The sequence below is a fragment of the Ambystoma mexicanum genome, chromosome 4q (assembly GCF_040938575.1).
Source record: "Ambystoma mexicanum isolate Mex_15411 chromosome 4q, UKY_AmexF1_1, whole genome shotgun sequence".
NCBI classification, from domain to species: domain Eukaryota; kingdom Metazoa; phylum Chordata; class Amphibia; order Caudata; family Ambystomatidae; genus Ambystoma; species Ambystoma mexicanum.
This window is the reverse complement of record NC_090928.1, coordinates 964419593-964435476: the sequence shown is the minus strand read 5'-3', so window position 1 is coordinate 964435476 and position 15884 is coordinate 964419593. Positions and strand designations below refer to the sequence as shown.

Here is a 15884-nt window from a genome sequence, read left to right as displayed (position 1 = left end):
TACGACCATCAAACACACATGTTTGCATCATCCATGTTTCAAGCCCTCATCTGCATGCAAGTGGCTAAAACCTCTCGTAAGTGGGATTTGAAAACAGAGGGAAACCACTGCCAATAACGCTCGCCAGTAGTCTCATTTACGTTTCTACAATTGCTGCTACCTCCCTCCTTTACACCTTTTCTATTAGATATACACCCCCTTGTACATTGTTGGCTCACATTTGCTTGTTCGCTTGGAGAGGTGCCCCACTACTCTCTAGGCTCGACGCTATATGATGTCGCATTTTCTGTGAATATATTGTGACAGTTTTACAGCAATATCCTAATTTGTTCAGATCAAATTCATATGTCGTAACATTTTTAAGTGTAGCGTCTGATGTAAACCAAATATTCGAAATGCAGACCAGTGTGTCTTCTACCTGGTCAACAATTTTAATGTCATCAGACCGTACTACTCTAAGGGCTACCACAGAATGAAAAAGAGACATAATAGAAGAGTGATTTAATGGGGGCACATAATCAGTAGTTGGTTGTAACTGTAAGTGTTTGACTTCAACTAGCCCTAATTCCTTACTTTTATTTTCGCTCATCGCAGTGTGTCTATCTATCGATGTTTCAGTAGGTATTTGGGCTTTTGTACAAGGCATAAAATATAAGCAGTGTCGTGCACTAATTTGCTATGCAATTCTGGAGACTTGCTACACAAATTGGCACTTGTGTAGCAAAGTTAGCCTTTTAAGTTACTGTGTTCAATGAAAGCACAGCTCGCCCTGCATTTCTCTTGCCTTTCGGGCTCTCTCCACCCTCCTTTTCTCTGTTCACTGCAAATTCAAAGGGGCTAATAGAGAGAGTGCAACAGTAATCCTCTCCTCCACTCTTATGTGCCAAAGGCCTTTGTGGGAGTGATAGGAAAGAATGTTCTTTCTTTTTCAAATGGTTGCAAACCAAAAGTAAGCTGGATAATACTTTTATCACGCTAACTGTATCCTCTCTGCCAAAGACCAGTGTGTGTTAATAATTTATTAAAATAGTCATGCCATTCTATTTTTAAAAATGTAATTTGTTTCGGAATGCATAATTACAGAACCGGTACTTTACTGCATTTTACAGTAAAATGTAGGTTAGTGTATCTAAATTTCAGAGTCAACTGTATTTCATTTTGTTGGGGAAGATGCATCATGTTGAAGAGTGGACACTTTTGAAAATGTACATGATCACACAGCCAAATGCTTGTGATGGCAAACTTAGTTCTGTGACCGGCTGGCTATATAGATCTTGCAACTGGTGCTCAACCCACCAGCTGATCCCATACTCTTTGACATTCTATCTTCTCAGCCTGGTGCTTTATACCAGTAACGCAGAAAGTGAGATAGACGCAAACTACAATATTCCACCTAGGTTGCCCAGATCTCTGCCTGCTAGGCCATACACTCTGCTTAATCTCTTACTTTGTATCCTCTAACATAAAGAACAAAGCTAACTAGATGTTTACGCAATAAGTGATAAGTATTTCTATCCAGTCTGTACATCTATAAACCTGCTGCATTACCAGTTATCCTCTAGAACTTGCGTTGCTCTATGATTGCATTATATATTGGCACCTGCGGGAGTGAGCTGACCAAACTGTTTTCAGATACTTTTCCTATCTATGTGTGTCCATTCATGCAGCTAACTTGTATAATTTACAGACACTCATCCAGGGTTCGCAAAGTATTTCTGCCCGCTCGCATAGTCGAGTAGATTTTAAGAAAGGCCAGCACCATTTGAAGTAGATGTTTGCAACTTTTATTCAACTTTTTTACTTTGCTTGCAGTAAATGTCAAATACATTTTTCACTGTGCATGGCTGGCCTCTGAGTGGCAGCAGTATGCCAAACTAAAGTGGGTCTGTGGTGACGTGCACCATTTCACAGAAAGTGCATTTAAATGTGCTCTGCTCAGTTGCCATGGGTCAAGTGCATTTCTCTTATGTTGAGTGTGTAAAGCAAGTTCCTCGACTTGCAGGTCTAGTGGAATTTTAAAGAATGTTCAGTGCCTGACTCATCACACTAATGTCTTACTTCAGTGGCATACAACTGCTGTATTGTTTCTAATTTTATATCTAGGGAACAAGAAACCTCTGGTGGCATTACAAAGTTTAGTACATCATTAATGATCAAATGGGGTTGTTTGGTAATCAAGAATATTTTAATTAGCAAACTCTGCTAATCAATTTTTGAAAACTAATGTATGCCTTGTTGTAGGTATTGCTGTTTGGGAAGCAGTGATCACCAGTTGTCTATGCCTTGTCATATTCTTATTGCTGTTAATATTAATCCCAGGGTTACAAGCACTTATAAACATTCAATGTCTTCTAATGCGCCATCTACATTGTTTTCTTGTTCTTTTTTTCGTTTTTTGTTTACTTGTTTTTTTGTTTGTTTGTTGGGCAAGGTAAATTTCCCTTGGGCTGTTAGCTTATTTAGCTCTCTGGTTGAGACCTCAACATTTGAAGTAACACAGTTGGCTTCCGTTTCAGGTAATACACATGCATTTCTACGTTGTAGGGGTTTCGTGGTGTACATACATGCTTGTGTGGTAACCCATCCACCCCCGACTTCTAGTTTTTGGGGGATTAGTTTCACTGTTCGGGAGAACATTTTTGGTCCCCCAACCCGCTTCTTACTCTTCATGGAAATGAGTTAGAGAGGTATTTATCCCTTGGTCTCTAAGTTCTCCGGCCTCTGTGAATACTCTTTTGCAGCAAGAGAGATTGGATATCAAGTTTATTTTCTGTAGGCTCACATCTTTCAACCACAATTCACAAGAGATTTTCAAAGATTTTCAACATCTCATTAGAAGACAAACTAGCATCTACGTCACATCCATATCAGGATAATGATTGGTCACATGGCTGTCAGCACGGGGGGTTTGCACCAACTCAGCCACACTATCAGCCTTGCCTCCGTCACCAGGGGAGTTGCTAGGTCTGGAAAAGACCCGGGGCTAAGCTGATGTCGGAACTGTTGGGACTGGGGGCTAGCTAGTCTTTTGGCTGTAGCTCCTGAGATTCTATCCGGGGCTACAACCAAAAGATCAGCGGCTATAGCCCCTTTAGCCCCCCCCTAGCAACGCCCCTGTCCGTCACGCTCACTCATCTCTGGAATGCTGCCCGGCTTCATAGCTATTTTACGGTGTTTATCACCCAAATCTACATCAAACATCTTAATAAGGGGAGTACTATCATTAATTACCTCACGGACAGGTGTTGAGGTGGAATTAAACAGCATGTCCACATTTGCAGTGTTTAGTTCAGAATTTAGATCAATGATATCACGCTTCTTAGCCTCAAGGGGTATGTCATCATTTCACCATCAGCACTGTTTAAGTTAGAGACAGTATCATGAATTAAAGCTGATATTACCCTAACATTATTTCCCACATCACCCCCCAGACTCACCTTTAATTGTGTATTAGGGTATATAGGTACAGTATGACTAATCGGTTCTGTAGTTACCAAGTATGATTGATTTAGATGCTCTTTATTCGCACTTGTGTTGATTTTCACAGGCAGATTCTTAACAACATCATTTACTACATCATTTGTGGTATTAGCACTAACATCAGGGCTATTATTTGTGTTGGTAGCTTAGTGCCTACACAACCCAATGCTAGATTGAGACCAGCTACGATTTCTTCAATAGCCTCATTCTCATCTATTACGCTTAATTCAGAGCGTTTGGAAAAATAGGTAGTCAATTTTTGGGATTTATAAGCCACCTCAGGCGTTGCTATTATTTTTAGGACACATGTTCTACGGCGCTGTTGAAGATGACTCCGATCTATTGCTAGCTTAGGTAGGTAGCTCCATTTCTTCTCGCAAAAGTCGATGGACGTACCAATAGTACCAGTAGGATAGAAATAGGATAGATTTTAGTTATGGGCCTGTGTATACAACAGGCTACTGGGTCAATGGGTCATTAGGTCGAGATCGCAGCCCTGTCGGGCTCTAATTAGCTTTAAAGGCTATACCGCTACCCTGTTATTCTGCTAACCGCGAACATCACTCATGTGGATTTGCTTGATGCGTGCAGCGGCCTGATTATATGCAGGTCCGGGTCAGGAGGGGGTGTGGCTCATCACTAGCCAAACTAAAAGTAAATAAAATGGACTGCTTAGTACTCCGTATTTGATATAAACATGTATGGTATTCTAGTTTTTCAATTGTGTTGCATAACGCTCCAATGTAGTCCAAAGAAAAAATTCCAGGCGGGTAATCAAGTCCAACGATTTTCGGCAATTCCAATGGTGCAGACCAGAGCTTCCAGGACATAGCGGGAAACAGTGAACAGCACTCAATGTGCACAACCCAATCACCCCTGACCAGACTCCTGGGGCTGTGGAGTAGGGGGCAGAAGCGATGGTTTACATTGTATCACACCTGGCAGTGCCCAAATCGATGTCCTTGGCGGACAGATCAGAAGCCACCAAGCAACACAGGGGGGATGCGAAGGGTGAATGACCAGCTAAATGGGGGTCAGTGGAAATCTGTCCAGGTGACCTGTCCAGATATGATACACCCCAGACACCAAGGCTTTCCTCCAGGGGCTCTGGAGAGTGGGAGACGGTCAGTCGGAGACAAGGACTTCTTACTGCGAGGGACAAGAATCACTATTCCTATCATGCTGATACCAAAGGTATTTGACTTGGCCCATACTGGTCATCAAGTAGCAACAAAGACAAAGGTGAGGTTGCGAGAGAAAGTGTGGTGACCGGAACTGAAACGTCTTGTCAAAGATATGCTGATGAAGCGCGTGTGGTGTCAGGCATCGTGCCAGATGAGCACGCTCCCTCAGAGTGAACCGCTGATGCGGGGAAGAGAGACTTAGCAGGCAGTCAGCATCGATTCTCACGTTATCCTGAGGTGAGGTGTCTACAGTCCACAGTGGGGGAATGCATTTTACCAATCTTATCAGACATATTCGCAGCCCATGGCTTAGCGGCAATGATACGCATGTACAACAGTTTGAAGTTTCAGAGCAAGGCGTTTGAAGATTTCCTGTTGAACTACGGGATCAAGCACATAAGGATCACTCCATGCTGGCCTAGGCCTAAAAGAGACATGGAACGCTGTATACGCACATTAAATGAAGTGATCCGCATAGCACTGGAAAGCAGCAACAATCTTGATGAAGCCCTGGTGACTTTCTAGATGGCTTACAGTACTCCACATACTATAAACGGCAGCAGAGGCGTTCATGGCCTGGAAAGGAAGGTCCATGATTCCTGAACATAATTTCTAGAGTAGTCAAGCAGGTCGACCCTACCAGGCGCAGAGAAATACAGATGTCCAGGAATGAGAGAAAGTCGACTCAGAGGCGGCTGATGTCATCATTACTCCAGGTGTTAAAATAGAAAGGTAAAATATTTTACATAAGTTTATTTCCTCCACAGGCTCATAGAAACACTTCATTTATTTCAAGTATTGGAGATGCACCCTTGTATTGTGAACCTGCACTCTGGGATATGTCATTACAATTTTATTCTCCAAGATCTTCTTGTGGCTTGGTCAATAGTCTCCACTCTTATTAGTGACCATTATGATAAATAACAACAGCATAATCCATTTACCATTCTTTGGATAATTATAGGTTATCTTCTTCTACCTTCATCAACTTTACAAATTCTTTGGATAAACTGATTTAGTAAAATGATTATATATGTCGGACATCAGTTCAAACTTCACATCTGGTAATCCAATAGTCGAAAAGTCATTTCACTGTTGGGTGATACGGTATTTAAACTATTCCAGTCACACACTAAAGGGATGTATACTATCTAAATACCAAATCACTTTACAGCTTTAGGTCCTATTGATGTTCACTTAGACCTAAAGTTCCAATCGGATTTTAAATTGGGGTTTACACATTTGCTTAACCAGATATATCTATGTATATTGATTCTGTCTTACCATGATTTCCTCACCAGATGGGAGTTGTGGGTCTATATACTTGTGGCCATAATTTAAACTGCAAATCACTATTAACAATACATTTTTCTGCTTATAAAATATATATGTCTTTCCATGAACATCACCAACGCAGCGATTCATTGCCAAGTGCCACATTCTGTTCTCTCCACAATGCTTTGCCAAGTTGTGCTGAGCTTTATCCTGCCATCTGCAGCTGCCTGGAAGTGGGTGTGGGGGACCACTGGCTCCCAATAACGTGTTACAGCTCTGCATGTCTCTTCATGAGAGCAGTTTGAAAAAGGCATCTTGAATGCAGTAAGGAAGACGTGCAGGACCAGCTAGCGAGATGGACGGTTTTTGGGACATGTTCTCATTTTACTGAGATTTATATTGTGCACTTACATGCTCCATGATCAGTACTTTTTGCCCAGAATAAAAAAAAAAACTAAAAGTACACCTGGTCATAACTGTGCTGACCAAAGCCTGGCCTGCCTTCAGATCGGCACTTGCTTCTGTCGCCTCTTAAGACCGAACACAGTGCCCACCACGTAAACTGCAATTCCATGACTGCTAAATTGCCTTTTAGGTCAGCACTGGGCAGACTTGCATTGCTTTCCAGACTTGCATTGGTTTTACTATTGCAGTCGGTTGCATGACTATTGATACTGTACGTTACTATATGTAACCCTCTTGTGCCTTGCCTTGCACATGGATGCTTTATACTCCATCGACCGTGCCTCATTTACCATTGCTTCCACTTTATACATGATGCCTACCGGCCCCATTTCTACATGCCATTTGTTGACCTTGCATACCACAATTACCACTGGTCTTTTTTCCCTCATTAAATTCACTCCGAGGATTAGGACTCACTTACCACTGCTTTTGATCACCGCTTTGCAGGTGGGAATTGTTGTGCCTACTACAATTCATTTGGAGGACTACTGTTACTGGGTTAAATTTACCATACGTTGATACTTTATCTCGGTTTGATAAACCTCATCCAACTGCACTAAATCCTTCACCTTGCACACCTGCACATAATTTCCGAGCGTTATTTGCTTCCGCCTCCTCTTGGGCCAAATATAATGTCCATCTGCAAACTACAGGGGAAAGAGAGAACTGAAGCATGAAAGCTCCAAGGTCTAGAAAATGTGCATATAACGTCAAGTATTACAGAGCCTCAACTCATGTTGTGCTGTTTCTCATGCCGCAGAGGAAGCCAGCAGCCAACAGACACCAACAAAACTGTAAATGTGGCATGGGTGGGATGTAGAGCAATTACTCTACTCCAGGAAGCCATCACCACTCTACCTTACCTCTCCATAAAGTAGACTGCCATAGATTTACATCATGCATACTTGGAGAGATTTGTGACCACCAGCATAATCCATTCTTGGATGGACTGTAAATGTTGCATTGCATTACACACTAACATACAAGCCAATGCTAACTAGTGCTACACCTATAGAGAATGGTCAAGATTAGCCTGCGTCACCTCTAGACGGGAGTAATAATGTTAGCATGTACCACACTTGGATGGAATCCTTGACTCTAGCTTGCGTTACATCTAGATAGAAATGTGAATGTTAGCATGTGCCACACTTAGCTGGAATTCTCAACTTTAGCCTGCGTCGCATCTAGACAGCATTACTAATGTTTGTCATGAACCACCGGACGCGTCCCTTCTGGACTTCGTGGTCCCTGACCCATAGAGGCCTGAACTCAGCAGTACTCCCAACATGGCCGCTAAACGTGAAACGCTGTTTGCCAGTCTCTGCGTTGTATGCTCTGCGTTCTACAAAGCAGACACGCCCCCGCGGCCCTGCGCATCTCAACGCTACCGCTTGCAGTAGTCAGACGTGTGCTGCCATAGTTCGTACAGCGATTTCCACTGATTCCTGGTTCCCGGTCCCCTAAATTTCCTCCTCCTTCATCCTCCCCTTTTTGTCCTCACCTTGCATTCCTGGATTTCCTTCGCATTCGCCTTCTGAGTGCGCTCCTTGTCATTTCCTGGACTTTTTTCCCAGACATCTGAATGTTCCCTGGAGACGGGACTCGAACCGCACGCTGGAACCCGAGGACCCACGCACAGGGTTATACAAGACCCAAACGGTGCGAAAGATGACTTCATCAAAGAACTCGAACAAACAACACAGACAGGTGAGAAGGGGGGAAACCTGTGACAATGTTAGCATGTACCACACTTAGATGTAATCTTTGACTCTAGTTTGAGTTACATCTAGATAGAAATGTGAATGTTAGCATGAGCCACACTTAGATGGAATTCTCAACTTTAGCCTGCGTCGCATCTAGACAGCATTACTAATGTTAGCATGTACCACACTTAGATGGAATCCTTGACTCTAGCTTGCGTTACATCTAGATAGAAATGTGAATGTTAGCGTGTACCACACTTAGATGGAATTCTCAACTTTGGCCTGCGTCGCATCTAGACAGGATTATGAATGTTAGCATGTACCACACTTAGATGGAATTCTCCACTTTGGCCTGCGTCGCATCTAGACAGGATTATGAATGTTAGCATGTTCCACACTTAAATGAAATTCTCAACTTTAGCCTGCGTCGCATCTAGACAGGATTATGAATGTTAGCATGTACCACACTTAGATGGAATTCTCAACTTAACCTGCGTCGCATCTAGACAGCATTACTAATGTTAGCATGTACCACACGTAGATGGAATCCTTGACTCTAGCTTGCGTTACATCTAGATAGAAATGTGAATGTTAGCGCCACACTTAGATGAAACTGTGGATGATGACTAGTGCAAAACCTGAATGGAATCATGATCACTGGCCTTCCTCACATCTAGACGGAATATTGAAAAAAGCCCCACACTCCGATGGAATGGTGAATGATGGCAAGCATGACACCTAGACAAAATTGCAGGGACAGCAAGGCCAACTAACCAATCCACTAACAATTTCATCCCTCTGCATACGCCTCTCAAACTCTAACCAAACACAACCACAAGCCTTAAACGCAGCAATCCGCACAAACTTCACTACACTGCAACAACAAAACAAACCGCACATAGACTTGAACAACAGCACACAACGACTACTGACTGTAAAACACCCCAAGCCCAGCCAAAGGACCCATCGGGCTGAGGCTGCCAACAGCACATCACTGCTCTCTTGCACTTTTCCAGCTTATTCCCACTATCTCACCCCCCTCCTCTCCCTCTTTCAGAGCCGCCAGAGCACCAGGGGACCACTCCAGTGGTGAGAGTGCATGGTACAAATATCCTTTAACATTAACATGTGCACGTGGCCGGTGGTCTTAGAACTCTCAATCAGCCACAAACACACTATCCTGCGAACCTGCAGGAGGTGTGGCGACTCAGTTTGGTATGTGTTCCCAGTTTGGCTAATAGCTCTCCTGCATCTGTATGGTCAACTCCGGCCTGCAAGGTATGCCTGTAAACGTGGTGTACACTGATATCCCATGTTTACCAAATGTGCATGTAATATGTACGTAAAGTCTGTGTAAAGTTGCATATTGCTTAACCGTATTCACCAACAGTTTTCCACTTGGGCTGAAGACAGCACTGTATTCGTTTCTGCACCTTGGGTCTGAAAACGGAGCATATGCGGTCTCTTCAAGGAAATTTTGCTCCAGTTGTCACTACTTTGCCACCGGACCCAGTTATAGTGATAGGCACATTATGCAGATAGATAGTTCCTCACAACTCACTCCATGATGATAATTCTATAAGCACAATCGTGCATGTTCACTTGCACATTAGCATTCTAGATTATCTGTTGCCCCTCAGTAACAACTGTTTGAGCTGGTGCATTATTACCTGAATGTCTGAATTGTGCTCTAGTTTCATCATTGCCCTGCTCTATGAATTGTTTTCCCATACTTTAGTTGTTGCCCTGCTGTATTTTGCTCCTTAACATCCTAGATTAACTTTTACCTCACTAAGAATCGTTTACCTTTTTTTAAACTTTTGGCCACCTCTATTTTGCCCCTTAACACTGTGGAAATTGGTTGCTCTACATGAATTGTATCACAGTTTAATTTTTGCTCCACTGTATTTTGCTCCTTGCCATCTTATATCCATTGTTTTGCCAATGGCATGAATTTTATGTCCCAACACTAGCAATCTCTTCCTTAAACCCAAGCACTCTATACGCAGACCAACTATACCGCTTGAACAAGGCAATTTAAACTCTCTACGTGCAGACCTAAAAAAAGAGGACTCTATACCTTCTTCAATCAACTTACCTATTACCTCTCCGGCCAATGCAACCAAGTACCACAGACATACAAGGCTCTCATTTGGACACAAAGGCCTCTTTGCCGGTGGTGGGTGTTCTGCGGCCTCCAGATGTTTTGGGCCAAAGCTATTCTAAGACCGAGCCTGCATAGTCCATGGAGAGGTACAGAAAATAGGTCTAGCAAAATAAGATAGTACAGAAAATTGTTATGAAATGAAAACGTGGATTGATTCATGACTAATGGCAAATGAGTGGCCAGTTTAGGGATAATCTTGGGGGCAGAAGCTGTAGATGAATTGTTTCCTCTTTGACATTGGTGCAAAGCAAGCATATGGATTCAGAACTACAAGTAACTCAGGAATAGTTTTGTTTTTCTTACCTCGTGAGGTTTTATAATTTCGTTGTCTAGAGGGCATGTAGGCGACTCGTTGATTTCTCTGTGAATCAAATAAGCACAGAATAAAACCATAAATATTGCAAAGCTTTAACCGCACAAACTATTATTACTCTTACAATAGGTTGCTCTGTGGATTACATGCCTTGAACAAATGGACAATAATAACCTCTACGATAATTGAATAAACCCCTTGACTGCTGGAGGCTTCTCCAATCTTCAACTTCATCCTGGCCGAAACACATCTTTTGATATCAACAAGTGTACATTTAAATATTCGTTTTTTTTAATTTAGACTTCAGTAACTTTTAAAATATCATATTACTAGTATTGGAACTGTGGAGGGCATCATCAATTATTTCAATATGGATACGTAGGTGCTCCATTGTTCATTTTGACTCAGGAGGATCGTGAAACATAGATGATGCTTTCAAACATAAATGTTGAATATCTTGATCCAAATTTTATCAAATGCATCTACCAAGTCATTACTGTACAAAAGGTCTTTCTTGTAAGCCTGACTCTCAACCATGGCGCTCTAACGAAGGCCCACTACTTTCTGTATGCTGTGGCCATGCACCCCAGCCTTGATGCAAGATCCAGAAGCCCCATCTGGTTCTTAGGTTTCATTGCCAGGACCTTGTCCACCAAGTTCCATTTTTGCTGCCACATTGAAATTTGTTTTTCTCAATCTCAAATCATAAGCAAAAATGTCACCCTTTCTTTCTACAGCCTTGAACACTTGGCTGATCAATTCAAGTTTATCTTGACTTGCTTTGCCCTGAAAAGCAACATACAAAGCTGTCTCGGGAGGATAGCTCACCGGCAACGTGCTCGCCTTGGAACCAAGACGACACGGAGCCACACAGATTAATCCCTGGTCCGCGCTTAGAAACTATGTTCTTATTTTGAATATGGTGAAAAATGCGATCATTGGCTTGCCTACAGATTAAGACAGCAGCAATCGGAAAGATCTATCACTTCTATTAAAAGAGAGAATGGTCAGGTGACTTGTGATCCAAAACTGATTAATGAGACATTTAAGGAATACTATACGAAGCTGTATCAGAATGAGTTGGGTGTCAATGGATTAAATGGTTCATTTTTGGAAGGGCTGGAGGTACCTAGAGTGACTGATTTGGATAAATCCATGCTGGGAGAGACTATGACTGTGGATGATATGAAATCTGCGATTAGGAAATTGAACTCGGGCAAGTCTCCTGGTCCAGATCGCCTGCCTGCTGAATTTTATAAAATCTTGCCTGATTCGGCGGTGGAACTTCTGCGAGATATGTTCCTGGAGTCTAGGGTGGGGGGTTTGCTTCCTGCTTCTACTAGTCATGCCATTTTATCGTTTTTTCTTAAGAAGGATAAGGATGGTTGCTTCACTTCAAACTATCGTCCAATCAGTTGGATTAATACAGATAATAAGATTCTAGCGAAATTATTGGCCCTGCGTTTGCAGACTCTTCTTGTGAAGTTGGTGCACACTGATCAGTCAGGCTTCGTTCACGGCCGGAGGACATCTAGTAATATTAGGAACTTATTGTTGTTGATGACAGATGCTCAGGATATGAAGGATGATATTGTGGTGTTTTCTTTGGATGCGGAGAAAGCGTTTGATCACGTTGATTGGAACTATCTTTTTTCAGTATTGCGTACTAATAATTTGGGAGAGGAGTTTATTTCATGGATTACCTTGCTTTATGCTTGTCGGACTGCCACTGTCAGAACTAATGGGCAATTATCAGACTCTTTTATACTACAGAGGGGTACAAGACAGGGATGTCCTTTATTCCCCCTGATATTTGTTTTGGCCATGGAACCATTAGCGATTGCCTTGAGGTGTGACGTGGGGATGCAGGGTCTGAGTTTTCATGGTGCCGATCAAAAGTTGTGGTTTTATGCGGATGATCTGCTATTGTTATTACGGAATTTAACAGTGTCCCTTCCAGCCTTGCTGGATGTTTTGGATAGATTTCATGCAGTGGCTGGATTTAAGGTCAATTGGTCTAAATCTGAGGTGTTGCCGATTTCAGGATACTGTGACAAGAATTTGATTACTGGAATTGGGTTTCAGTGGTGCGACAGGAAACTGAAATACCTGGGTATATGGCTGACCCCACTGGTGGATGAGATGGTTGTGGTGAACATGAGTGAGGTATGTAATGATTTAAAAATGAGCATTTTGAGGTGGTCTTTGCTTCATTTGTCCCTTTGGGGCAAGGTGAACGCTATAAAAATGAATGCAGCTGCGAAGATTAATTACGTTCTAGGTATGCTTCCGATGAAAATTGGCCAACATTATTGGAAGAAAATTGATGGTTTGTTGCAGTCGTTTCTGTGGGATAATAAGCCGCCACGGCTAAAATTATGAAAACTTCAGTTGCCAGTGGAAAAAGGGGGCCTGAGGGTGCCGAACCTCAGGGCATATCATTTAGCTTTTTCTTGTCATTTTATTGTACCTTTTTTGATGGATCTGCCTGATAAATGGGCAATTGCTGAGGCAAGTATGTTGGGTCCGCTCCCTCCAAGAGCAATTCTCACGGCAACAAACAAGTCATGTAAGAAATCGCCTTTGACAGTTTTTCTGAGAGAAACTTGGAGACAGGTACATGAATTGTTGGGATCGGTTGCTTCAAGGACCATTCATGCATCCATTTGGTTGAACCTGCTGATTTCTGTCTGGGGTAGGTCTTTATTCTGGCCGGATTGGTTTCTAGGTGGGGTTCTCTGGATTGATGATGATCTGGTGGATGGTGAGTGGATTAGGGAGCGTGAGTTGCGAGCAAAGTTTCACATTGAGAATTTCAGATCTGACGACTTCAGGAAATTGAAAAGGTGTATAGGTGATGTGGCGGAGCAAGGAAGTTCAATGGTAAATCTCTTTCTTAAAGAAAGGGAGCCAGGTGGTTGTTCGATTGCTAGCAGGATATATAAGTGTATTGTGTCTGCTTATAAGGAAAATTCTGATTTGAGAGATAAATGGGGAAGGAGATTGGGGTGTGAGATTTCGCCTGAGATGTGGTTGGATATGTGTGTGAATATTAAACTGTATGCTGTTGATCTGGTGGAACGGTCTAGACAGATTAAGATCCTCAATAGAGTGTTTTGGAGTCCGGAACGAATGTTTAAGAGGGGGTTGTTGGACTCGGATGAATGCTGGTGTTGTGGGAATGGACAAGGAAGTTTGGAACATCTGTTGTGGGAATGTGTGCGTGTACGAGGATTTTGGCATGATGTTTGTTGTGCATGTCTGCGTGTTTTGAATCTGGATGTTGAATTGGATTTTGTGACAATGATTTTGGGAGGTGGAGAATTGCTAGAGGATCTCTCTGTGTCACGGAAAAAGTTTCTGCTCTGTGGTGCTAGTCTGGGCAAAAGTTGGTTCTGAGGGGCTGGAAATCACGGAATGCGCCAGCTCTTGATGATTGGATTGAGGGGATGTCTGCCCTTGCATCCATGGAAAAAGTGGTTTTTAAGAGGCAAGGGAAGTTGAGACTGTAAGGAAAGGTTTGGGATGACTTTCTGAATATTTACTAATTTATTGCTAGTTATGAATATATAATGTCTGCTATTCTGTGTATTTTTTGCTGTGCTGTGTTCATTGTTCTGATTGATTACTTGTTTATCTATATGTGAAAGTTTGTAAATAAATAAATAAATAAAAAAAAATAAAAAGAAACTATTAAGTGCGTTATAAATATATCATATCATACAATGCTAGAAATACTGTACAATAAGTGCCTGGCTCTGGCATCCCTAAACCCTGCTCTCTAGGTTGCACACTCAACGTTTCCATACCCCACCCAGTCTGTCGTTCAGTGCCGGATCGGCGGCTGCGGAACCACCCTCATCAGGCAGGGAGCGACTTTTCCGGTTTTCCCGTTTCCTTTTCTTAGTCCTCACCACCTCATCCCATTTCACCAGCCCCCCGTGGCTAGTAATGGTGATAATTGCGTAAGCGGTTGGTAAAGGCCGACCTCCCGCAGTAATGCCATCACTTCACTAGCATGAGCGAAATTTCAGGAGGGGGCACAGGTGTTTGTCTGTCATAACTCTGGTAGCACAGCAAGTTATCCACCCCCCACCCCCTTCCCATTATCCAGTGCGTAGCATTTTTAAAGCAGCACATGCTTTACTTATTTGGCGTTTTGGTGCTGCTAACAATACAAGGGCTGCCCTGCTAACAGACAGAAGGTTCTTTCATCTACCTGTCCCAGAAAGGCCTTGCTGTCCCCTCACAGTCCCCTACAATGGCCCTGGAGACATATACCCGCCACTGGGGCGACAAATACTTGACCACTTGTCCCTCTTTGTTGTGGCTGAGCATTTAAAGTGATGGCTCATTTAAGTAACCTTTGCTTTGGCAAAACTTTAAGAATGTTTGTGTGATAAGGGAAAATTTAGCATTTTCATTTCCAAAGAAGGTTAGCTGCTCAAATGTATCCCTTTCAAGACAATTAAAATGTGTCTCCAAAAAAAAGCTTTAGACAGCATTTTAAAAATGTTATATTGTCATTACCATCCTATATGGAGCATGTATTTATCAAAAAATGAAAAACAACCAGGTTACCTTTTGAAATATTTGTCCAAGTACCTTCATTATGATATGATTTGTGTTCTTTTTAAGTTATCTTTTTAAAGAAGTGTGCCGTGGGGGCGTGCCTTGGAGCGCCATCGATGTGGTCGCTCCTCTGAGGCCACCCGTGGGATGCCCGCCGCCGCCGTCGAATTCCGGCGGTTCTAAGCGGGGTTCCGCGTCGCCAATGCCATCTACAGCGACCGGAACCGACATGGCACAACCTGGCCAAGCATAACCTGCGACCGAGGAGGCGTTCTAACTGAATTCAGCGGCCAAACTTCTCCCCCGTCTTCAACCGAAGAAAACAAGATGGCCGCTAAGCCGGAACCCGGCAGCACACTCCGCACTCGGCAGTAGCGGGGCCCTAGAACTCTGGGGAGCTGGAGAGCTGAAGAGGGGGGACGGACCCTAGCACAGAACCACCCGATTCATACCAAGGCGGCCCAGACTAGGGCTTGGTTCCCGGCACATGCTCCGAGGGACCGGGAGAGTGGGCTTCCACCCCTCCCCCCACTACGCAGAACAAGTCGAGACCCCCGCTCAACGACAGCCTATACCATCCCAAAACCGCACACGAGAAGCTCGCAGAGGGACCTGGAACCCCCACCAGCGAGGGATCGCCAATGGAGACCGGAGGAGGGGCGGGGAAACAACAGAAGACGTGCTTTCATCCAGAGAGGCCTTGAATCTGTTGGCCTCATCTTAGC

At 43.3% G+C, this 15884-nt stretch overlaps 1 protein-coding gene across 1 annotated transcript in view; it reads right to left on the bottom strand.

Annotated features, from left to right (window-relative positions):
* TRAF5 (TNF receptor associated factor 5) overlaps nt 1–15884 on the bottom strand; it is a 579796-nt gene that overhangs the window by 402486 nt on the left and 161426 nt on the right. The window contains exon 3 of the mRNA XM_069608517.1: nt 10578–10635. Coding sequence (XP_069464618.1) covers nt 10578–10635 — 58 coding nt within the window. The remainder of the gene's footprint in view (nt 1–10577; nt 10636–15884) is intronic.